This window comes from Salvia hispanica, chromosome 1 (genome assembly GCF_029641045.1).
Source record: "Salvia hispanica isolate PSC_SH4W2 chromosome 1, Shi_PSC_v1, whole genome shotgun sequence".
Classification (NCBI taxonomy): domain Eukaryota; kingdom Viridiplantae; phylum Streptophyta; class Magnoliopsida; order Lamiales; family Lamiaceae; genus Salvia; species Salvia hispanica.
In genome coordinates this window covers 60,469,572-60,495,477 of record NC_142692.1, presented here as the reverse complement: position 1 = coordinate 60,495,477, position 25,906 = coordinate 60,469,572, and the positions used below count along the sequence as shown (strand labels likewise).

General features: G+C 40.2%; 1 protein-coding gene across 4 annotated transcripts; it reads right to left on the bottom strand.

Moving 5' to 3' along the window:
* Positions 1-2,757: 2,757 nt before the first annotated feature.
* Positions 2,758-25,666, bottom strand: LOC125200124 (uncharacterized). 4 transcript variants are annotated; one of them, XM_089067900.1, is made up of 3 exons: positions 25,403-25,666; positions 4,119-7,081; positions 2,758-3,435 (listed from the first exon to the last, which is right to left on the bottom strand). In XM_089067900.1, the coding sequence occupies exons 1-2, from the start codon at positions 25,477-25,479 to the stop codon at positions 6,433-6,435; spliced, it is 726 nt and encodes a 241-aa protein (XP_088924026.1). In that variant the 5' UTR covers positions 25,480-25,666; the 3' UTR covers positions 2,758-3,435; positions 4,119-6,432. The 4 variants fall into 4 exon arrangements, 1 of the variants encoding a protein (XP_088924026.1); XR_007172680.2 differs by lacking the exons at positions 2,758-3,435; positions 4,119-7,081 and adding exons at positions 22,569-22,805; positions 23,271-23,336; XR_007172679.2 differs by lacking the exons at positions 2,758-3,435; positions 4,119-7,081 and adding an exon at positions 22,569-22,805.
* Between the last annotated feature and the right edge of the window lie 240 nt (positions 25,667-25,906).

Below are 25,906 nucleotides of genomic sequence, written 5' to 3'. Positions count from 1 at the left end.
TCCAAAAATAGAAGAAGGTATAAGGGTGGCAAAGCCATAGAAAAGAAAAGTGAAGAAAATGGTCGCAAATACTTGACCACAAAAAGAGAAAGGAGGAAGAAGGAATAAGGGTGGCGAAGCCACAAGGAAGCTACTGACCAGTTGGAAGCCAATGTCAGAAATTGTCCAGCCGAAGAAGAAGCCCTAGCCAGAAGCCCACATGCACACAGTTCTCCCTCATCAAATAAGTAGTTAGTTTTTTAACCCTAGAGCCTTAGGGACAACTACCCCAAACATTACAAACCAATAGCCCCGTTACAAGCCTTAAAGACCTTCAAGAGCTGCACGTGAGATCTGAGTCCGAAACATCTGTGGTTTAGCATTGAGAGAAAACAGTCCTAACATCCCCTGTGAGGAATGAGTGACTGAGTGAACCCAGTGTTTAGCCTAGGATTGGGTGATCCTGACAAGCAGATATACTGACTGGAGAGGAAAAGGGGGGCGGCGGAAGTTCAAGGCTGCCTAAGGCCGGATTGCACCTGATCTCGAGGAAAAGGGTGGTTGAAAATATATCATGTTTTATGTGTTTAAGTTAACTATATGTGTTATGTGTTTGTGTCGTTGTTTGTTTTCTTTTCCTTTGCGTCAGAGTATTGAGTCTAGTTAGGTAGAGTCGGTCAGGGGGAGTAACCAGGCTCGAATTCGACTTATTTCTTTTTGTTTGTCTTCACGCTTGAGGACAAGCATGTGGTAAGTGTGAGCAGTTTGATAAGTCGTATTCTAAGCCTTGGTTACTGGTCAGTATGTCGTGAAATGCATGTATTATCTGCAAACAGTTGCTCAAGTGTGCAGGATTAAGGGATCCAAGTCAGTAGGAGACGATTCAGGTGACGCAAGTGAAAAGGGCGCCAGAAGGGTGCAAGACTAACCAGGATGCATGCCAGAGAAATGGCTCGAGATGGAGAAGAAGGATAGCTGGGATGATCATTAACAAGGGCAGAAAAGTCAAAACGTGAAGGAAGTCTACCCTAAAAGCAAGGGCAAGCCTCCCTATAAAAGAAGCCACTTGGAGAAAGAGAATAGAGTTGGTTCCTTAGAGTTCGGTTAGGAGTTCTAAGTTCTCGAACACACTTAGTAGAATTCTCTCTAGAAGATCAGTCCTACAACATTGTCCAATCTCTCGTTCCTCGCCATAGCTATGGTCACTTGACGTCCAAGAGTCTACCGGAGAAGTCATTGATCCATCGTTCTAGCCAGTTGCCGTAGTAATAGTAGTATAATCGCCCGGAGTGGCAAAACAATCGTTATTTTGCTTTCTAGTTTAATCTTTACCTGTTTTCGTCGTTGGATTTGTCGCAAACATTTATCTTTGTTGCCTTTTGAAATACTCGGTGAAGATCCAACGTTTAAGTTATGAAGTTTCCATTTCATATGTCGTTTTGGTTCGAGTTTGATTCATTCTGCCTAGGAAAGTTAGATCTAGTCGTTGCTTTTAATTTCTAAGTGTTTTCTTGTCTGGAATTGTTGATCTGAGGTTGTAGTTATGTTTCAGTCTAATTTTCATGCATGAGTCTTTGTTCTGCATTATAATCACCATCTTGCATGTTAGTCAGTAGAAGTAAAACTGCAGTTTCACCTTTCATTTTAAGTTTGAGCATTTTAATCAATGGATCTTGAGTTTGAAGTTATGAATCTGAGTTTAGTCATGGTGTTTATGTTCATATGATTTTTGTCAATACTTGGTGAAGAAGAAAACGTCAAAATCAACTTTAGTTTGGATCACTTTACTTTTAAGTTACTTTTGCTTTTGTTCCCTACTTTTCAGATGTACTGTCCAGACCTGTCAGAGAGCCACCCAGGCACCAGATATACCTTGTTTTCTTAATTTCCTCTTTTAGTAACTGTCTACTTTCATATGCCTCTGAGACACCTTGTCCTCTATTTTCACGAACACCACCACATGCCTGTTATTTTCACGCCTACTAGTCAGTAGAGTACCACTTTTATTTCTTGCCTAGGTAAAATCTCAACCCAAGTTGGTAGCTAACCAAAACCACCCAGCAAAGTCACCGCAGTTATCCGAACGTGTCCATCCTTGTGGGATTTGACCCTTACCTCCACTATACTAATCAGTAGAAGTGGGTTGAGGAAACTTGTTTGAAGCCAGGTCTCGGTTGTCGTACCAACGACTCAGCTGGGTCAGGAATCTCTTCCTGATCAGTTGGATACATTCTAAATTACAACCGGAAAAACCACCCAGAGGCCTTTCAAATAGCAATCCTAGCACCACCAGATATTAATCACCACTACCCAATATATCTGGATTATTGGGTTACGAAAAACCCGCACCATTTGATAAGTCAAAGTAATGCATAATCAATACCGTATGCTCAATGCTAACCTACATTGATTAAGAAACAAATATTTATCAAGACCTCGCCTTTCAGTAGATAGCCTAAGGGCAATTCTTGCTGTTAGATCCGTTCAGTGCTATACCACACCAATGTCATCTTATTTCAGTAAGGCTTAGAAATATGCGGACTGACATTGCAACCTTTCTCGATGGATAGTCTAATTCCATCTAGGTTGTGAAATTCTTCTTCTTCTTTGTTTAGGACTGACCGTGTTACCTTAAAGTGGACGCCGCCCACAACCGGTCTACTAAATCAAAGACTTAGACCTTGTTAAGTTAACTTATACATTTAAAAATGCAATTAACATCCATTAAATGTAAAACATAACAACATTATGACAAAAATAATATGTTTTATTCCTTGGAAAATAAAATAAGAGTTTTACAGTATTCAATCACTCGAAACGTGATTTCTAGTATACAAACTCTAACACGGTCCACATAAAGTGTAAAGAGGTTTCCGTAGTCGAATCCCTTCTTGTTGAGCAGGCACCACATCACATTGAGTTCCGTTTGGAAGACACTACCCCCATCGATCCTAGCAAACATGAGTTGGGTCATAGCGCGGTGGATGTATCTCAAGACGGGGTTTCGAATCGATGAAGACTTGGCATAACCCGCGGCGTGCTCTTGCTCATTAGTCATCGCGCCCCAAACCTCAGAAAAATCATAATCATTGTCCTCCTCGGGGTTGGGGTCAAAGCAATGGAACACTCCACTAAGCTTATCCACGCTAAGCGAGTGCCAACGATTGCCTAGGCGGAAGTCGGTGTTAAGCAGGACATTGTGGCGGCGATCCTTGGTAACCTTGAGTGAGCTAAGAAACTCAAGAGTGAGCTTTCTAAAAGATGGCCACTTCCCGTCGCCCACGTCGCACAACCCCCAAAAATCCTCCATGATCCCCAAAGTTTGGAGAGGGAAATCGTGGGAATATCTTGAGGGCGTCGTCTCTCTTGCCGACACCTTCTTCCACATAGCCTTTTGCTCATCCGTGGTAAGGCTAGTTCTTCGCATTCTCAGGCTTTCCCTTTGATCCCATTATCCTACAAAAGAAAATTCATATTCTTAAAAAGAATACCAACAAATAGGCAATCAAAGGTTACCCCAAACTTGCATTCAACCAAGTAAACCAAGAATCAACAATCATGTGCAAGTTTGTGTATCATAGCATCCTAGATGGTAGCATGTTAACATGTAGTGCATAATCATCCAAAATAGGACACTTCAATCCATCCTCTAACGTGAATTCATCCCCCATGTAGAGACGTATCAATAATAAATCAATACAAATTAACAATCTATTTGAAATTCACAAGTAATGCAATTCATGGAAGTAATAATAGCCTCACAATGCTATGAACATGATTGCAACATATTAGCACGTAAAACCAAGAAGGAGTCACTATTCACCAAACTTCAATTCACCACCCAATATACAAATTAAACCATGGAATTTCAAAAATAAGCACACACAATCATCCACCATCATAAAATAAGAGTTTCTACTGAACAATTCATCCAAGAAATACCAAAATCCACGAAAGAATTAAAGCAAAGCTCAGAAATTGAGTTAGGATTCATATCTTTTGTGTATGAGAATTGTAGGAGAAGAACTCTAAACTTGGAGAGAATTGAGAGAATGAGAGTGTGGGTGTGTGAATTTGGTGATTTATAAAGGTGGGGGGTGTGTGCAAGGAAGGAATGGGAAAAGGAATGGAAAACATACCTTATATAGGCGTCTCCCGTTTCTGGACTGTCCGTGGCGACCGCCGTGCAAAATCTTGGCGGGCCACCACACGGGCTGTCAAAAATGGTGCTTCCTGGCGGGCCGTCGGGGCCCGGTCAGCGGTTACTCCGACCCGCCCTAAGCCTGCCCCAGGCCCGACTCTATCCTGCACATGTGAACACAAGTGCGGCGACCGCCGTGTTAAGTGCGGCGACCGCCACTCGAATTAATATTTTTATTTATTTATTTATTTTTTTTATTTTCAGAGCAGAAACGAAAATAACAAGGAATAACAAAATAAAATTGGATGGCCTCCCAGCATGCGCTTTTGTTTTGAGTCGTTAGCTCAACTTGAAGTGGCCCACTAGTTGGGCGGATCAGCGATCCTAGTGTTGAAAATCGGCATTGGGAACAGCTTGGTCCCTAGCTTCTTCCACCACTTGTATTTTCCCTTATTAGTCTTAATCACATAGATCTCGGGGTCATCCTTGGGTGCTTTCTTCTTCTTTTGCTTCTTTTTCTGCGAAACAGAGTTTGAAGAGTTAGGTTCGTCCTTTTAGGGAGAAGGACTTACCTTGTTGACAATGTAGATTGTAGAGGTTGAAGGGTCCTCCACTTCAAATGGATCATGAGGCTTTGTCAAGTCCGTGACCATGATTGCCCTGTACTGACGTTCCATCTCAGCCTGCTTTGCTTCCTCAAATTTAAGCATCTCGCTCTCGATCTTGTAGGTGGAGCGACTATAATTGTCACTGATTGTGATCTCTCCACAACCTACATCAATCAAAGCTTTGCAAGTGGCTAGAAAATCTCTGCCTAAGATTAGAGGAACATTCTTGTCCATTTTCATATCAAGCACAATAAAATCGGCAGGAAAGATGAAATCGTCAACCTTTACCAACACATCATCAATCATACCTACTGCTTTGATGGACGGGTTATCGTCCAGCCTTAGTGTCACGTCTGAAGTTTTGAGTGGCCCAATGCTTTTCGTAATTTTTCAGTGGCATGAGATTGATGGATGTTCCTAAGTCACATAGGGCCTTGTCAACTTTCCCTTCTCCAATCCGGCACCGAATGATGAACTGGCCCGGATCTCTCATCTTTACTGCCCTTTCCTTTTGTATGATCTCGCTGCAATGATGTGGTAGCTTAAGGTCAGCTTTGGTTGGCTTTTTCATCCTCATCACCGCCTCCCTTAGTAGCTTTGCATATTTGGGTATTTCCTGCAGCGATTCAACTAGAGGGATGTTAGTATGGACCTTACAAAACATGTTTAGGAAATTCTTGAACTGCTCTTCGAGCTTAAACTTCCTCTTCGGCAGAAAAGGGAGCACAATCCCATTATGCCGCACGAGCTCCTGCTTGGAGGAGGATTCTGCCCTCTCGGCGGCGGCCCGCCGCGGGGTGTGCGGCTGTCCGCCGGCGGTCTGGCAAACTACTTTCGGTGGGTCAGTGGCGGCCCGCTGCTGTGGTGGCAGTCCCTAGATTTTTTCTTCGCCACCCATTTCTTGTTGATATCATCAACTCGTGCTGCTGCCTTCGCCTTATCCTCATCAAGCTTTTTTTTGGACTTGCTCCATTTGAGTGTTGATGTTTGCTATGGCAGTCGAGATCGTGTTTATCCCTTGCTCGAGGTTGTTTATCCTAGCTTCCACAACTCCGATCTTGGTATCATTCACATTTCTGTCTTGTGCGATCACTTCCAAGATCTTCATGATTCCTTGGTCATACTTTTGTTCCTTCTTGACGGGCTCAACTACTCTTCCCTTGGTAACATTAAATCCTGCAGGGGGTTGCAAGAAATTATTGTTAGAATATGAGAGATTAGGGTGAGGAAGGTTTTCATTATAATTATTGAAATTACCGCCCCCTGATTAGGGCGATAATTGTTGTTGTAATTTCTGTTGGAACCGCCTCCTTGTATGTAGTTGATTTCCTCCACTATTGGGGTAGGAGTTTCGGGCTTAGAGACCGCAATGATGGAGGTTGGTGGAATCGGATCCTCCTTCCTCGACACATCCATTTGGTCCATCCTAACTCTGAGCTCGGCCAATTCGTTAGCGAAAGAGCTCTCCTCGACCTCTTCTATGGCAGCTATCCTTTTCATGTTGTGCCTTTCTTACGACTGCCCCATGCTGTTGATGGAGAATTCCTCAATTACCGCCATGGCATCTTCACCCCTCTTCCTCAAGAATCCTCCATTTGCTAATGAATCAATCATAGCACAAATCTTCTCGTTAAATCTATTATAAAGGATTCCTACCCGATGGTCCAAGGTGAAACCGTGGTTTGGGCACTTGCGGAGAAGAGCTTAGAAACGAGCAAACGTCTTGTAGAGGGGCTCGTCATGGCCTTGGATGAACTGGAAAATTTCGCTCTTAAGCTTCAAGATAGTGCCTGGCGGGTAGTACTTGTCGAGGAAGGCAGCTACAATGTCCTTCCACGTGGAGACCTTTATTATGGGCATGCATTCAAACCACTCTTTAGCAGAATCAATTAATGAAAAGGGAAAGAGTCTTACACTTATGGCATCGTTGTCGACACCATTTAATTTCAGAGTGTTTGAAATTTCCTCGAATTTGGAGAGGTGACGGTTGGCATCCTCTATGGCCCTACTTGCAAAAGGAGTTTGCTCGACCCTTTGTATAAGGGTCATGCGTAACTCGAAATTGTTAGCATCAATACGAGGACCTTCGGTAAAAGTAATCATATTCCCGTGATTGAACATGTTCATCACAGGTACTAATTCCTTGTTCTTCTTTTCCAAAGCCTTGTGGGCTGCCCTCTCCGTATCTCTCTCGTCCATCAACATCTGGACCATCTCCTGCAGCTTCTCGAGGTCTGTTTTGTCACCCATTGATCCTGATCCTTTTTCACTTCTTATTCTCCTACGAGTTCTTGCAAGTTCTAGATCGAGCGGTTCTAGGCTGTCCTTTCCAGAGCGTGTTCGCATACAAAACCTGCAAGAATCGAAAACAAAAATTAATTGAAAGTAAAAATAAAAATAGAAAGCAATTAAAATCCAAAGTAGTAAAATTATCCGTTTGAAGATATCACTCCAAAGTGAATTGTCTTCCCGGCAACGACGCCAAAAACTTGATGCACTATTTTTTAGCATTAAATAAACCTACAAGTATACGAGTATATATAGTTGATAAGGCTAATTTCATGCATTGGTTATGTGGTGAAAAGCACTATATTTTACTGGGTCTAACAAAGTTTTTAAGTCAGGTGTGTGACGAAATCGCTAGTTCCAGGAAGAGCTAGAGGAAACGGACTAGCGAAGGAAATGAAGGAAAAGTGCGCACAACTGAAGGAAAAGGAGGCTAGAAGAAGGGAGTCAATAGCTGAGGGCAACAAAGACTATCTATACCTCGTTGGGCCCCACTTCAACGCCTATAAATAAAGGAGCATGCACTACACAAATGAGGACGGATTTTGCTCCTAGCTCACACACAACACACACTTGGGAAATGAGAGCTCTGGGGTAGTTTAGGGTTCTAAGGGTTTCATCTTCCGAGAAAGTCAGTCGTAACACCGTCCGCGTGAAGGGCGAAGAAACAATCTACTTTCATTCTGTTTTTGCACTTTATTTCGTTGAACTTCGCATTTTGGAAGTCAATTTGGTTGTTGCTGTTACTTATTATCTATGCATTTAGTTTCATTCATGATGGTGTTTATCTTGTGATGATCTACGCTGATTTAATTTTGTTTGAAGTTTTATCTCGGTAGTTGTTTGTTAATCTCTGTTTTGGTCAGTTCTGTGCTTGATCTGGGGAATTCGGCTGTGGATCTGTGTTGTTGTTGTTGATCGGAGGTTGTTTGTTGAATCTGAAGCTATGGATTTACTTTTGGCCGGAGTTGTGTCGGATGCTTGGATCCGGAGTGGATTTAGCATCCGAGGTTGGATCTGAACAGGGGAAATCGATTTGTGCATGGATTTTGAGTTTTCTGTTTAACTTCTGTTTTACTTCTTCTAGTCGCAGTAGATCGGTTTTGCTAATGGCGATCGTTAACTAGGCGGACTTAAATGCATCAAAGATCATAGGCTAGGGTTCCATTTAGAAAGGGATTTAACAAAGGCATTTAATGAGCAATTAAATAGGAAAAGAATAATGCCTTAGCAAAGAAATCCAACAAAAGGCTATCACAATAAATGCTTATCAAAGTTTCCCAAAATATTCTCAACTGTTCCATATCCAAAATATTCCCACGAATTTAAAAGAGTTTAACCCAACCAAAAGATCACAAGTTTCATAATATAGCGGAAGCGACCAAGAAAGAAGTGAGGCCATGTATGGAGACACAACGACACTTAGAGATCCAACAGATCATGTTATTATTTCCTACTCAACACCGCCGCCCGCTCGTCACCGCTCAACCTGCACATAGGGAAAACACATGCAGGGCTGAGTACTATAATCATACTCAGTGGACTCATTGCCGGAAACAGTTTTATCAACAGTAGTAATTATCATGCCATTTTCAAGTGTCCATCGGGGTTTTAACTTTAGAAAGACCCGAGGCACCAAAATATATTCTTTATCAAATATCACGGTCGCGCAACCATTTTTCACATCGACGTTTACCATATCCTCATTCTACATGACAAGGAATGCGGCCGCAATCCAGGTCACTAGACCGGCCAACCCGTACGCTGACACTCGGTCTAACATTGGTGTACACTAACCCAAGTAGAGTTTGCGGCTCTACAAGGATCCGAATTCGATTAAATCGATAGTGGCATAGCCACGAGGGATAGGCACGACAAAACAAATCAAGGCATGATAACACATATCTCATTCTCATCAATATCAGTTTAGGACAATGTCCTTATTTTAAAAGAAAGCCCACCTCGTCTGCTTAGCTCGAGAGTATTCTCTTCTCCTCATTCATCACGCTGAGAGCGCGAAGTATCACCTTTAAATTAGGCGTATCACAAATCAGTTTCAATCATTGATTTCAAATCATGCATGTCTCCCATATTTCCCTTTTTCCCATCGATAAATCTTTAACATCATCATTCAAAAATCGAAGTATGATTATCATATCGTTTTTATCCAAATAACAACTCCAATTTCACCATTAAAACGTGTCACGCATGAGTGCTCTACACACACAACACACGCACACGACCACAACACATGTGCACGCCTCCCGAGGCGTGCACGCACACGCATACACGGCCACACACACATCCATGCATCCCAAAATTCATCAATTTTAATTCCCCTTCACTCAAACTAAACGCATGTGGACTCAAGAACACCGATTAATCGGTAGAAGAAGAGAAGATCAAAATTAAAGTACCTTTTTCCAAAAGAACAATCGGTAGAAACAAATTATAGCCTTGATTCTTCAATAAACTCTTGGATTTCAACTTGAATTCTTCTCAATTGATGAAGAAATCTTGGAGAAAAGATGAAGAAAATTTGGAGAGAGTGGGGAGAGAAAAGAGCGACGTGAAGTAGAGGGGGGGGGGGGCGGTTTTCTTCTGATGCTAGGGTTTTGGATTCTCACTCTTATTTATAGAGTGCAAGATATAATCCAATAGTTAAATAAATCAAGATTTGGGAAGATTTGTTTGTTGAAGGACCGAAAATTTGAAGAGAATTAGTAGGGGATTTCGAATTCTAGGCTTTTAGATTAGCCTAAGATTTAAATTCAAATATTTCACGGAGTAGAATAATATATCACGAAGCACGAATAAAAATAATAATACTCCCCAATCAATATAAAAGTGGTGTGAATTCACTTCTCTCCACAAAGAATTAATTAAAATCCTAATTTAATTAGGATATGGCAAGATCTTCTTAGATATGGCAAGATATGGTAAGATATTCTAGCATATTTATATTTATTCATGGAAGAGAATAAATAAGAGGTCAAATAATATAATAAACAATTCCCTCTTCTCCAATATATGAGATTTTCGAAAATCTCATGGAAAATCAAAGTGGTGGTTCGAAAATTCCAAGGTGGAATTAAAGTATAATCGGACTTTGGATTTAATTTGGATAATTATCCCAAATAAATAATTAAATCCAAGAAAAATAGGATTTCTTCTCCAAGTAAGAATAGGAGGGATCGAATAATTCCACATGATTAAATAATGCTCCAATTTAATTCTCACTCATCCCTTAGGAAAATAATTCACCACAATTATATTACTCCGCATCAAATATTCACACCAAATCAATCATTTCTTCACTTTCACTTCATTTTCTCGACGCATTGACCTTTCAACGGCCATGTCATATTTTCCACATCTTTGACTATTCAATAGCCACGTCAACATTTCAACAAGTTGACTATTCAACTCAATCTCAATTCTCATACGCAATTAGGTCACAAAGACACCATGTAATTAATCACTCATCAATTAATCCACATATCATAGCATTTAAGGCATTTAATGCAAAAATTTTATAACCCGAAAATTAGGGTTTGAAAAAGTGGGGCGTTACAGGTTAGTTCCTAATTGTTCTTCGTTAAATTGCTTAAATCCAGTCTGCTTTGTTTTCCGATTACGCTTCATACCTATTTCTACTGAGTTTTGATGCAATTTGATTTGAAGAAGATGATGTCGTTGTTAGTTAGTACTTTAGTTAGTTGTTTTTCCAGCTTTTCGTCCGTACTCTGCTTTTTTCAGCCATGGTCCCCACCGTCAGTTTATTTCCCAGGTCTAGGTAATTTAGAATAGTTTCTTAGATCTAGTGATTGTCTCGATTTCCAGTTTACATGCATGATTTCTGTTCTGCCTAGATCTAGTTGTTAGCGTAGCAGATTTCAATTCCAAGTTTAGTCTAATTTCCTCAACCCAAAAATGCGTGGCAGCAGCCAACCCAAAAATAATTTCCAAATCCTTGAGCATATTTAATTACGCATCCGTCTCTGTGGGATCGATCCTGATGGAACTGGCAGCGGAAGCGGGTGCATAAATAACAATCACATAATAATCAGATCTATTTAGCAGATTATTTAGACAAAAGCTATTCGCGTAATTATCACATGTATCATGCTCATAACTTGAATTAATCATGCTTTAAGAATATTGAAAACCTAAAACATGCTTTTCTACGGAGCAGAAAAATACCTAATTAATTCTCCAAAGAATTGAAGATGGCTAGCTTCTTCTCCACGTGATGCTTTGAGTACTAAACCACAAATCTTCTCTCTGGTTCCCGAACTGTATCCCAATATCAGTGTGGGCTGATCTTACTAGAATACTAGGACTTAAATAAAGAAGACAGAAGAAATCCTTTTTGGAATAGGAGGGGATTTCGAAAATCTCTACAGCTAGGAGCTATAATTTTCGAAAATTACACTAATCTGAATTGTGTTATTTCTGTCTCCTTTATTCTCCTATTTATATTAAGTTCCTTTTGGGCCCAGACAGGGATCTATGGAAGGTTTTGGATATGGGCTCATCCAATTTACTTTTTACTAATTAAATTGAACCCACAATTTAATATAAGTTATAATTGGAATATTACGAGCAGCCACTACAGAAGTAATATTGAACTCTCCCCATCCAAATCCGAAATTATAAGTAATCCGGGTTTCCGTTTAACTTTCATTTCCCGTGCTTAAGATTAAAATGTCCATTAATTAATTAATGTCTGCTATTGACTTAATTAATTAACTTCTTATTAATTCCAAGAGTGGACTTAGCATGAAACACTTATTTATTATTCATAGAGTAATCACACTCCAACTAGCTAGGTTCCGAATAATAAAACCTCGTTTCGCGCTCCTCTTGAGGACATTATCAAACGAGACTCAGCTCGTGCACGATTCAATATAATAGCAATCCTAGCACCGCTAGATATTGATCACCACTACCCAATATATCAGGATCATTGGGTTACGAAAAACCCGCACCATTTGATAAGTCAAAGTAATGCATAATCAATACCGTATGCTCAATGCTAACCTACATTGATTAAGAAATAAATATTTATCAAGACCTCGCCTTTCAGTAGATAGCCTAAGGCAAGTCTTGCTGTTAGATCCGTTCAGTGCTATACCACACCAATGTCATCTTATTTCAGTAAGGCTTAGAAATATGCGGACTGACATTGCAACCTTTCTCGATGGGTAGTCAAATTCCATCTAGGTTGTGAAATTCATCTTTTTCTTTGTTTAGAACTGACCGTATTACCTTAAAGTGGACGACGCCCACAACCGGTCTACTAAAACAAAAGACTTAGACTTTGTTAAGTTAACTTATACATTTAAACATGCATTAACATCCATTAAATGTAAAACATAACAACATTATGACAAAAATAATCTGTTTTATTTATTGGAAAATAAAATAAGAGTTTTACAATATTCAATCACTCGAAACGTGATTTCTAGTATACAAACTCTAACAATCTCCCACTTATACTCAAAACACTTTCGAGTATACAAAAAAAATGTGCTAACGTCTAATATTCTCCCACTTATACTGAAAGCGGATTGAGGTCTTGAATTAGTCGAACTCCCATTCCTTCAACATGGCTTTCATACGGCTTTACCGCTAATGCCTTCGTGAAAGGATCTGCCAGGTTGTTCTCTGACTCAATCTTGACCACTTGTATGTCTCTTCTCTGCACTATATCTCGAATGATATGATACTTCCTCTCTATGTGCTTGCTCGCCTTATGAGCCCGCGGTTCCCTCGAATTTGCCACAGCACCAGAATTATCGCAATAAATGGTGATGCTCTTGGGCATATTCGCGACCACTCCTAAGTCCAGAAGGAAGTTCTTAAGCCATACAGCCTCTTTTGCAGCCTCCGAAGCGGCCACATATTCGGCTTCCATGGTAGAGTCTGCAATGCATTTCTGCTTTACACTCTTCCAAATTACGGCTCCACCTCCTAAGGTGAACACATATCCGGAAGTTGATTTCCTCGAATCTACATCAGATTGAAAATCTGAATCTGTATATCCTAAAGGACAGAGCTCGGCTGCATTGTAAACTAGAACATAGTCCTTAGTCCGATTAAGGTACTTGAGTATGTTCTTTACGACAGTCCAATGTCCTTGGCCGGGATTAGATTGATATCTTGCTACCATGCCAACAGCAAAGCAGATATCGGGTATAGTACAAAGCATAGCATACATGAGACTACCAACTGCCGAGGCATATGGTATTCTTCTCATCTCTGCTATCTCAGATGCTGTCTTAGGACACATCTCTTGAGATAAATGGATGCCATGTCTAAAAGGTAGAAAACCGTTCTTGGCATCTTGCATGCTAAATCGTCTAAGTACTGTTTCGATGTAAGATTCTTGGGATAAGCACAACATTCTCTTAGCTCGGTTCCTAAGAACCTTGATACCGAGAATGTGTCCTGCTTCACCCATATCTTTCATCTCGAACTGGCTGGACAACCAAGTTCGCACTGATGACAACATCTTTTTATTGTTTCCAATTAGAAGAATGTCATCTACATACAAAACTAAGAACACAACATTTCCTTTTTCAACCTTCTTATACACACAGCTTTCATTAGGGCATTTTTCGAATCCAAACTTTTGAACTGTTTGATCGAAACACTGGTTCCATGATCTAGATGCTTGCTTGAGGCCATAAATGGCCTTCTTAAGCTTCCAAACCATGTGTTCCTTGCCCTTTACCACATAGCCTTCGGGTTGTTCCATGTAGATGGTCTCCTCAAGACTCCCGTTTAAAAACGCAGTCTTAACGTCCATCTGCCATACTTCCCAATCCATGTAAGCTGCTATAGACAAAAGTATACGGATCGATTTGAGCATGGCCACTGGGGAGAAGGTCTCATCGTAATCGATGCCTTCCTTTTGGGTATACCCCTTAGCCACTAGTCTTGCCTTGAAGACTTTAACTCTTCCATCGGGTCCACGTTTACGTTTGTATATCCACTTGCTCCCAATGGCAGTACAGCCTTCGGGTAGGACAGACAAATCGTAGACGTCTTTGTCTACCATTGATTGTAGTTCCGAATCCATTGCTTTCACCCATTCGCAATGATCGACATCTGCCTGCGCCTCTGCAAAATTCCAGGGGTCAAGTACATTGCTGTCCGAGGAGTGATCCATGCGCTCACCCAAACCAATGTATCTATCGGGCTCATGAGAGACCCTCCCACTACGGCGCGGCACTACAATATTTGGAGTATCAGTTGAAATTTCTGGAATTGTTGTCACACTAGGTGATTGTTCTTGGTTAATGGAAGTTGTGACTTGAGTTAGCTCTTCAAGAGCTATCTCACTGCTGGACTTATGATTCATTACATAGTCTTCCTCTAAGAATGTGGCATGAGTGCTCACAATCACTTTCTGATCTCTGAGACTATAGAATTCATAAGCTTTCGTTCCTCTAGGGTATCCTATAAACACACAAACCTCAGTCCTAGACTCCAGCTTAGTTGGATCCTTTTCCAATACATGAGCCGGACACCCCCATACTCTGAGATGTTCTAGATTAGGCTTACGCCCATTCCACAACTCATATGGGGTAGTAGGAACAGATTTAGAAGGTAAGTTGTCTAAGAGATAGTTTGTTGAAAGCAAAGCATGACCCCAAAACGAAACAGGTAACCGTGCATAACTCATCATCGAGCGGACCATATTCAATAAGGTCCTATTCCTTCTTTCAGCCACGCCATTCTGCTGGGGTGTGCCTGGCGCAGTCGTTTGGGATTCAATCCCAGCTACTGATAAATAGTCCAAAAACTCGGCACTTAGGTACTCGCCTCCGCGATCAGATCGCAGGCATTTGATACTCTTTCCATGATGCGTCTCTACTTTAGACTTAAACTCCTTGAACTTGTCAAAAGTTTCAGACTTGTAGCGCATCAAATAGACGTATCCGATTTTCGAGTAGTCATCTGTAAAGGTGACGAAATATCGAAAACCGCCCCTTGCCTCGGTTGACATTGGTCCACACACATCAGTATGAATGAGCTCAAGTACTTCCTTGGCCCTATTTCCCTTTGACCTAAAAGGTCTCTTAGTCATCTTGCCTTCGAGACAGGATTCACACTTCGAAAATGGTTCCTTCTCAAGACCTTTGATAAGATCTTGATCAACCATCGCATGAATTCTTCTTTCGTTGGCATGGCCAAGTCTAAGGTGCCATAAGTACGTTTCATTCATTGAAGTTGAAGGTTCTTTTCTTTTCTTAGAAATTTTCGATGCATTATTGAGTTCTGATTTACGTTGATTAAATTGTGTAGAAGTGATTGTGTACAGATTATTTTCCATGATACCACGACAGATATAAGAACCATCTTTCTTAATAACGCAATTGTCATTAAAAGAAATCGAATATCCATCAAAAGACTATTTAGAAACTGAAATTAAATTTCTTCTAAAAGAAGGTATCAACAAAACATTCTTCAAAATCAAAAATCTATCACTAGAAAAACGTAAATAAACGTCTCCCACTGCAACGGCCGCCACTTTCGTAGCGTCGCCCAGCTGGACTTCGATCTCACGATCATGTAGCCGTCTTGTCACCTGCATTAAGTCAGGATCAAAACATATATGATCAGTTGCTCCAGTATCAATAACCCAAGTATGAGTAGACGTCGAAGCCAAACATGACTCAACTACTAGAGCATGGTGCATACCTGTAGCCTTGCCCTTTTTAGGACAATCTGGCTTCCAATGACCTTTCTCTCCACACTTGAAGCACTTTCCTGTTTGCTTCTTTTCACCCCGCTGTTTCCTCTTTCCCTTAGCATTCTTAGCTGCCACTGGGTTCGGTGCCTTTTTCTTTCCTTTTCTAGGCTTAGAGCAGAGGAATTAGGCGCCAAACTCAACATGGCTACCTTAGCCTGAACCATAAGGTCCTCCGCCGACTGAAGTTCAGTCAGCAGCTCTGCCAAAGTATAATTACGCTTGTTCATCTCAAAGTTGAGCTTGAACTGCTGGAAGCTAGGGGGAAGGCTCTGAAGGATAATAGTAACCTGGGACTCGGGATCAATCGTCCCTCCCATTACCTCAATCTGGTTGAGGTGGCTCATCATCTCGAGGACATGTTGCCTCACAGACGAGCCTTCCTTCATAGACTTCGTCATGATACTCCGAAAGGCTTGAGACTTAGCCGTTCGATTCTGAGTACCAAAAAGATTCGCGAGATTTGTCATGATCTCGGCGGCAGTTTCCATGGCTGAATGCTGATGCTTGAGTACTGATGACATAGAAGCCAACATATAGCACTTAGCCATCTCATTCGCCTTATGCCACCGTCTATGCGCATCTCGCAATGCTTGCGCGGCATTAGCAGCCGGCACAGCTGGGCGTGGAGTAGTGAGCACGAACTTGTACTCTTCGGCTGTGAGAACGATATCCAAGTTTTGTTTCCATTCGATGTAATTTTGGCCTTCGAGTTTGTTTTCTTTGAGAATGGCAGAAAGAGGATTAAAGGACATCTTGACGGATTTTATTGCACTGCAAACAGAAGATTTTACTATTTGTCATAAACTTATGTAAGGAAATTGAGTAGATTAACCATAAAACTTTTCAAAATCTTACAACAGCAAAATTAATAAATTGTATCCTCCTCTGGAGGTTAATACACATTAAAATTTCGACAATTTACTGGTCACAACACCGACATATCAATAGCTTCCTCCTCTGGAGGTCGACATATCTAATGCTGCCTAAGCCATAACAATGTTCATGTGTTGATAACAAAACCAAGCTATCTCATAAATTCTGATTGAACCCTGAAACTCGCAGTTCCTTAGGATTATTGTCCCTACTCTGTAGGTGGCGATAATATTAGGAACCACTTTCTAGTTCATTCTATTTATTATTTGAGAAGTCCGCCCTTATGAACTTACTGTTTTCGTAGGATTATTGTCCCTACTCTGTAGGTGGCGATAATATTAGAAAATCAGCTTCACAAAATGTGGCAGTCCAACCGATGGAGACCATATATAAACTATAAGTTCATAATTATCGCTTAGACATTTGGGTTATGGTTTTAATTAATTATCCTTTAGCCTTAAGGCAAATTAAGACTAATTAAATTCTGTTGGTATTTAATTTACTGGATAATTAAATCTTTTATAATCTTTAAAGTCTTATTATAGAAATTATTAATCTAGAATTTAATTTTTTATTCATGTCATACTATAAGATATATCTAAAATAAAATACATTATTTATAATCTTAATTAGACATGAAAAATTAAATTCATATAATTTCCAAGTTCAAGATTTAGGAAGAATATTAAATTATATTATTTAATGTAATCTTATATATCTATCTTATTATAGATTCCAGATATATTATATTTAGGAAACTATTAAATTATTCTCATCTATATCATCTAGGATATAAAATATTCATAGATATAGAAAATAATCCAAATATTCCTAAAATCTAGGGAAATCTTCCCAAAATATTTTATTTCATTAAATAATATTATTTTTAATGATATCTATTAATTTAGGAATTAAATAATCATTAAAATAATCTTTCGTCATTATCTTGCGATTCGAGATTTGCACGAATCCACACGACGAAGATTTGAACGCATCCTCCGGAGACTCTCGCCGGAGCGGTGAAAATGCCGCCCGACAGCCGCCGGAAAGTCGCGCGATTGCGCGTCTTGCTTCCTCCTCCCTTCGCGGCGAGTTCGCCGCGATATCCCTCCGTCGCTTGTCATCAAGAAACGCGGCCGAAGCCGCGGCTTTTCCGGCGATCTCCCACTGCTCCGGCGATCCTCGCGAGAACCAGCAGCCGCCTCGAGAGGCATGGCTGCTCTTGGTCTGACGACGTCAGGGCTTGGCGACTAGGGTTCTAGGGTTAGGGTTAGGGTTAGGTGGCGCCTCGGCAACTCTCGGACGAGCCACCGCGCCGGTTGTTCGCGCGACAGCAGATTCCGGCGAAGGGCCACGGTCTCCACCGGCGGCGCGCACGAGCCCATGCTCGCCAGCGCGTCGCCGCGTGATCGACGGCCCTCGCAACCTTGTCTGACGCCGGCGAAACGTCGAACTCCGTCTGGGCCGGCTAGGGTTTCATCGGGCTTGGCTGGTGGCGCGCGCGAGACCTTCCTCGCCGGCGCGTCGCCTCATGCCCGTCGCCCTCGGCTCCCACTTAGTTCGATAACCCACTCCGATCGCACGTAATGCGATTCGTCTCGGCGCAAGCGCCGACGAATCGCACGTCTCGTTCGTTCGAATAATTCAAGTTCTATGATTCGAATGTTCTTGAGTTCAACATGCATAAACATAAACAATAAAACAAGAACATGCTTCGTAATCAAATAAGACATGCATACATGAATTTCGCGAAATTTAAATCCAAATAATCAGAGCCAAAGACTGTCTCTGATACCAATTGATGGAACCGGCAGCGGAAGCGGGTACATAAATAACAATCACATAATAATCAGATCTATTTAGCAGATTATTTAGACAAAAGCTATTCGCGTAATTATCACATGTATCATGCTCATAACTTGAATTAATCATGCTTTAAGAATATTGAAAACCTAAAACATGCTTTTCTACGGAGCAGAAAAATACCTAATTAATTCTCCAAAGAATTGAAGATGGCTAGCTTCTTCTCCACGTGATGCTTTGAGTACTAAACCACAAATCTTCTCTCTGGTTCCCGAACTGTATCCCAATATCAGTGTGGGCTGATCTTACTAGAATACTAGGACTTAAATAAAGAAGACAGAAGAAATCCTTTTTGGAATAGGAGGGGATTTCGAAAATCTCTACAGCTAGGAGCTATAATTTTCGAAAATTACACTAATCTGAATTGTGTTATTTCTGTCTCCTTTATTCTCCTATTTATATTAAGTTCCTTTTGGGCCCAGACAGGGATCTATGGAAGGTTTTGGATATGGGCTCATCCAATTTACTTTTTACTAATTAAATTGAACCCACAATTTAATATAAGTTATAATTGGAATATTACGAGCAGCCACTACAGAAGTAATATTGAACTCTCCCCATCCAAATCCGAAATTATAAGTAATCCGGGTTTTCGTTTAACTTTCATTTCCCGTGCTTAAGATTAAAATGTCCATTAATTAATTAATGTCTGCTATTGACTTAATTAATTAACTTCTTATTAATTCCAAGAGTGGACTTAGCATGAAACACTTATTTATTATTCATAGAGTAATCACACTCCAACTAGCTAGGTTCCGAATAATAAAACCTCGTTTCGCGCTCCTCTTGAGGACATTATCAAACGAGACTCAGCTCGTGCACGATTCAATATAATAGCAATCCTAGCACCGCTAGATATTGATCACCACTACCCAATATATCAGGATTATTGGGTTACGAAAAACCCGCACCATTTGATAAGTCAAAGTAATGCATAATCAATACCGTATGCTCAATGCTAACCTACATTGATTAAGAAATAAATATTTATCAAGACCTCGCCTTTCAGTAGATAGCCTAAGGCAAGTCTTGCTGTTAGATCCGTTCAGTGCTATACCACACCAATGTCATCTTATTTCAGTAGGGCTTAGAAATATGCGGACTGACATTGCAACCTTTCTCGATGGGTAGTCAAATTCCATCTAGGTTGTGAAATTCATCTTTTTCTTTGTTTAGAACTGACCGTATTACCTTAAAGTGGACGACGCCCACAACCGGTCTACTAAAACAAAAGACTTAGACTTTGTTAAGTTAACTTATACATTTAAACATGCATTAACATCCATTAAATGTAAAACATAACAACATTATGACAAAAATAATCTGTTTTATTTATTGGAAAATAAAATAAGAGTTTTACAGTATTCAATCACTCGAAACGTGATTTCTAGTATACAAACTCTAACAGATCCCTACTTCCCTATGCTAAATTTTAGTATAAGTGGTTGAGGGTTTTTGAAGAAGTATTCTGTGTGTCCGACGACCGAGATTTTCCAACGACCAGTGAGCTCCTAGACCCTGTGATCTAGTGGATTTGCTGGACCTAGGAAACTTGTTATTCTTTTCTGTGCACACAGTCTAAACACGTTATTAAAAAAAGAAAAACAGCTCTTCAATAGTATAGCTAAAGATCAGTATCAGATATCGAACACGGAGAAAACAAACACAGACTATCTATCTTCTACTAAGACTCAATTACTATCTGGAGAAACGAAAGATTTTGAAAACTTTTTGAAAATAAAAAATAATAGAAAACAAATAACAACTTATTGCAAATAAATCGCAGAGATAAAATATAGAGATAAGGGAATCCCAGGGATGTGCGTTCACAGTTATGGTTATACAAATTCCAAACTACAATACCCTAGCACAGTTATTACTTTGATAGGACGAGTCACCTAGCTTATGCTCATGCGATGCAAACGTTGATTACAAGATTAGGGTTGTCAATCCTAACACGTAACTCCATAAAGCTCCTAAGACCCTTGAAAAGTCCTAATTCTCAATTAACAGTGCCGTTTTAAAGGAAGCTAACTGTAGCGTCTACTAAGTGGATCTAACTCGCTAGAACCCTCTCACAGTTATGAAGCAAGTTATATTAAAGCATGCAAGATTGTGTCACTCAATCATGCAGCATCAGACTTACTTAGGGAAGAAACAAAGTAAAAACAAAACGGATATTAAATAGAAAAATGGAATTGTACAACCAAAGTCGTTACTAACACATCCCTAGAATCCTATGAGTTTAGTTACACATATTGAAATAAGCTAAACACATAGATTGAATGGAAGACAATTTGAACATAAAACTAAAGCAAATAAAACCCGTAGGTTGAATCCTTGTCATTCTTGATGCTTTTGAAATCCTTCTTCAACTCCTTGCACAAAGATATACTCTAGATTTTAATCTCTGAGAATTTATGTTGCAAAAAGAAACATTAATTTGATGAAGCTTGAGGTCCTATATATAAGGGAAAGTCAATCCTCATTGTAGAAGGAAAAGATATTCAAAATATGGTAAATCTTGGAGCAGATCTAGGTCTGATCGGATTCGCCGCCTTTCTCCGGCGGGCCACCGAACCTTTGTCGGCGGTCGCCGCATTGTAGTCCAGAGTCTCTGTTCCTTCGGCGGCAGACTGCCGCATGACTTCCGGCGGTCGCCGGGCGAGACTCTTTTCCAAGTGTAAATTTCCGAGGCGGGCCGCTACATAGCTCTGACCGCCGGGCGCCGACGGTCGCCATACAACTTGCCCAAACGTTATACATAATCACGAATCATGTTTTTTTAGCCACTTTTCGGACGAAAATGCCCAAATGGCTTAAGGGTATTTTTGGCAATCCCTAAATTCGCTGACATATGAATTCTATCACATTTATGTCAGCTACTTCTTATGTGATATTCTAATAAGTTTATATACTCCATACAAGATTAAAGTTGTCAATAATTGTACAAAAAAAAAATTCTTATATTCCTCTATTTCTAGTAGTGGTAAAAATATACTAGTTTAATCATATAGGAAATTCATTGAGAAACAACAAAAATATGGAAAAGTGAAGTTATTTATGAAATAAAATCTGAATCAATAATATACAAAATAAAAATATTTCATATTTAATTAAATGATACAGTATTATTTTCTTGAAACACCGAAATTTTAAAAAATATTCATTATATATCATCGAACTAATTTGTTAATGTAATCCTAACTTTAAGACAATTTTATATTTATTAATATTTTATTAATAATTTTAATTTAGTTCAAACTGAAATTTTTAACATCATATGAATATCCAATCTTTATATAAAAATTTGCATAGTTTCCTGTCATTCATGATAAAATTAAAACATGAGTAATATTTTGAAAATATTCAAGCATATGACATTAGCTATTTAATCCTTGTAGAATTTTTTTTATTAATAATAGTATGTGAAATTACGAAAATATAAATTTTTAAATTAATACTGCAAAATTGGGATTGTTAGGTTTGGTATACTGAAAAGCATGTTTCGAGCAAGTTTTGCTCGAATAGAATCTTGCTTGTATACGTAAAACTCTATAATCCACTTTTAACCCGATTCAGTATTATTCGAGCAGTTTTGCATGAATAGAATCAGTATATTATTACATTGTGTTTGCTTGTGTATTTATAAGATGTTTTATAAACATTTAAATGTATAAGAAGCAAACAAAGTCTAAGTCTTTTGCTTAGTATACCGGTTGTGGGCGGCGTCCACTTTAAGGTAACACGGTCAGATCTATGCAATGCTTTGCAAAAGAAAAAGAATAATTTCACAACCTAGATAGGCTTAGACTACCTATCGTGAAAGGTTGCAATGTCAGTCTGCATATTTCTAAGCCTTACTGAAATAAGATGACATTAGTGTGGTATAGCACTGAACGGATCTAACAGCAAGACATGTCTTTATGCTATCTACTGAAAGACTAGGTCTTGATAAAATACAATTTCTTAATCTACATATGTCACAACCACAACTCCCTAGTGCTAGTGAACGTAGCTATTTCGCGACTAATATAAACTCATCACTCATGAATTAAGCATAACAGAAACAATTCAACTCAAGGAAATAGTTTCGAAGGCAAATGGGTACATAGTCAAAAGAAAGTCAGAGTGTCAAGACTGAAATCATACATTCCTAGAACATAGTTCTACTGCAGCGGAAGAGTCCAAGACAAAATAGTATGTATGAAGACATACTACTTTGGGCTACCTAACTACTTATTAATGATCATTTCCCAACAACACCTTCGCCTCCTCGTACACGTTCAACCTGCACATTAGAAAAGAAACATGCAGGGCTGAGTATTTGATATACTCAGTGGGCACATTGCCGAAACATAATTTTCGTAAAAAGTTTTGTCAGCCAGTTGAGTGAACACGGGGTTTTAACTTAAAGGGCCCGAGTCACTAAAATTTCTTTTGTTCGTAAAGTTGATTGCGCAATCACATAACATATATACCATATCTGAAACGTATGTGAACCGGGAATGTGGCCACATTCCACGACGGTCACTGGACCGGCCAACTTAAAAACTAGCTCACGATCCCCATATGTGTACACTAGTCCGAGTAGGCTTTACTTCCCTACTGGGACCCGAATTCGATTAAACATAATTGGCATAGCCAAGCAGATAGGTAATCCATAAAACATAAAGCGGCATGACAAAACATAAATAGCACAATTTTCACATAATCATGCTAAAAGGCAAGTTCACATTTTGGAAGAAATGCCCACCTCGATAGCTTAAGTCTTTTCGGGAAAAATCTTTGACTTGGTCTTAAACGACGTGCGAATACGTCCCTTTAAGAAATAAAATAATACTTAATTAGACTTTAAGAAATCAATTAAGCTTAAACGTGAATGCATCCTAAGTGCGTGCTCATTTATTCTTTCTCTTATTTTTCTAAAAAGTTCTAGGAACCTTAAACATTAATTAGATCGGGAGATTTAATTTATGGTAGAGGTTTAGGAAATAATTCATTACCTCTGGGAGTATTATTTTCCATGTAATTTATTCAAGCATTAAAATAAATCCGAGGTTTATTTTCATCGTCTCGAAATTAATTAGCGACCATCATTTCAAACGAGCCCAAGATTTAAGTTGGTGACTAGTCAACTTAACTTATTCCTTAGCCCAACTTAAAACTAAAAGTAGCCCAACCATTTTAATTAGTTTGGCCCAAACTTATCTCAAAAGATTGGCCCAAATTCTATTCTCAAATATACTCCTTTACCACACTTGATAATCCCCAAATTTCACCTTCCAAAATAAAATCCCTAGACGGAAGAATAGAGAAGCAGCGGCACCTCTCTTCCTCACGCCTCTCTCTTCTGTCACCCTCCTCCGGCGAATCCACGCCGGAGTGACCTCTTCTTTTTTTCCAATTTGAATTTCTCCAAAGCGAGAAGGGCACAGCGGCGTCTTCACCTCGCGCCCGATGCTGCTCCGGTCGGCGCCTCCTCTGCGTCGCCGGCAGCGCACAGCGCCTCCTACCTCGTCTCCGACTGCTCGACGAATAGACCCACCGCCGCTCATCTCCATTCGCTGCTGCCTCCTTCGCGAGGCAGCCACGACACTCGCCGGAGACTCACGTCTGCTGCCTCCGTCTCACGCCCTCCGTCGAGCGCTCTCATCCTCGGCGAGTCCAGCAGCACAGAGGAGGCATCGCCTCCTTCTGCCTCTCTCAGCCGTGGCCTGCAGACGCCTCGCGGAGTTTCCGGAGTCCCGCCGGAAGTGAGGAGGAGGCATCGCCTCTCTCTCTCTCCGTGCTACACAGCGGTGCAGCACTGCCATTGTCGCATTTCACAATTGACGCTGCCGAGGCAGCGCCGCTGTCATCCTCTTCTGCAGCGACAGTCACCTCAGCGAGCCGATGTCGCCGAGTTCTGCCTCCCCGTCGGCGAAAGAAGACTCTTGGGTCCAGAGCGAAAAGAAAAATTGCTCTGATACCACTCTGTCACGACCGCACTTTCTAAGGATAGAAAGCTCGGTTGATCGCGACTAGGGGAGGATGAAAGAAGCGGGGAAGAAAGGGGGAAAACGGTGGCACAACTGAACTTGAACTGAAATAACTTGGAAAAATATGTATCAGAGTGCATAATACAGAGAATGTTAACTCGACTTTTAATCTGCATCGGAAGAGTCAAGAGCAGATGACATCGTGTATGGAGACACGACGCATCCAAGTGCTATTCTATCGAAGGATCTTCATTTGTCTGTGCTCAACACCGCCCGCCGTCATCACTGCTCAACCTGCACATTTTTAAAACATATGCAGGGCTGAGTACTTGGTGTACTCAGTGGACACGTGCCGTTTGCTGAAAAGAAAACTAGTTTTGTCAAGCCACTACTGAGTTAGCTCGGGGTTTTATCTTAAAAGGCCCGAGGACACTAAAAGCATTTTCTAAGTAAAATATGTGATCATGATCTATTTTTCCTGGAACTAATGCCATGTCTGAACTGAGTGAACCGGGTATGTATGGGCTGACCCCACTTACAAACCCGCATTCACTAATTTCTGGTGAACCGAAATTCACGAACTCCTGGTCCAGTAGGGACGTCGCCCTTGCTAGACAAACAGATAGGCAAAGTTCAAAATAAAACTTGGCAAGACAAAACATACTGATAACTTAAATAACTGAAAGCATTCGTACTGGGAACGTAAATAACTGAAAGCACATTCGTATAAGGCTCACGTAATATCATATCACAATAGCACTTTTCATAAAAACTGTACTCTAAACATAATACTTCTCATAAAACTGTAACATACTTTAAACTGAAAGCTCACTAAAAATATATTTCTCGTAAAAGCTGTAACATTAACAGAAAGCCCACGTAAAAACACTTTAGTTCGAAAGCCCACCTTGTTCGCTTAATTTCCTTTACTTGAATTTCTCGCTCTGATCTTAACTTGCGGAGATAGTCCTTTGTGAAAAACATAACATAACAACATACTAATTAGACTCGAGACAAAAACTCATACTTAGGAATGCATGCCCCTAATTAATTCTCTTATCCTTCGTTCACTTCTAGGGAATTTTTAGAAACTTGCATATTAATTAAATCGGGAAATTTAATTAATAGCACTTCTTTATTAAACTTAATTATTTTCATGGCTCGAGAACGTCGTCTCTCTTTCCTCCCATTTCCTTAGTGGCCGCCCAAGGCGTCGCGGGGCGACGCCGGTCGACTTTCGCGTCTCCCACTTTTCTACTTTATTTTCCCGGAACCTAAATAAATTATTCGGAAATTAATTAATTGGGCTACATCTCAATTCTTAAATAATTCCAACTTCTCATAATTAAATCTTGGCCCAAACAAACACCATTTCCGGCCCAATGTAAATTCCTCAAATTACTTCTCAAGA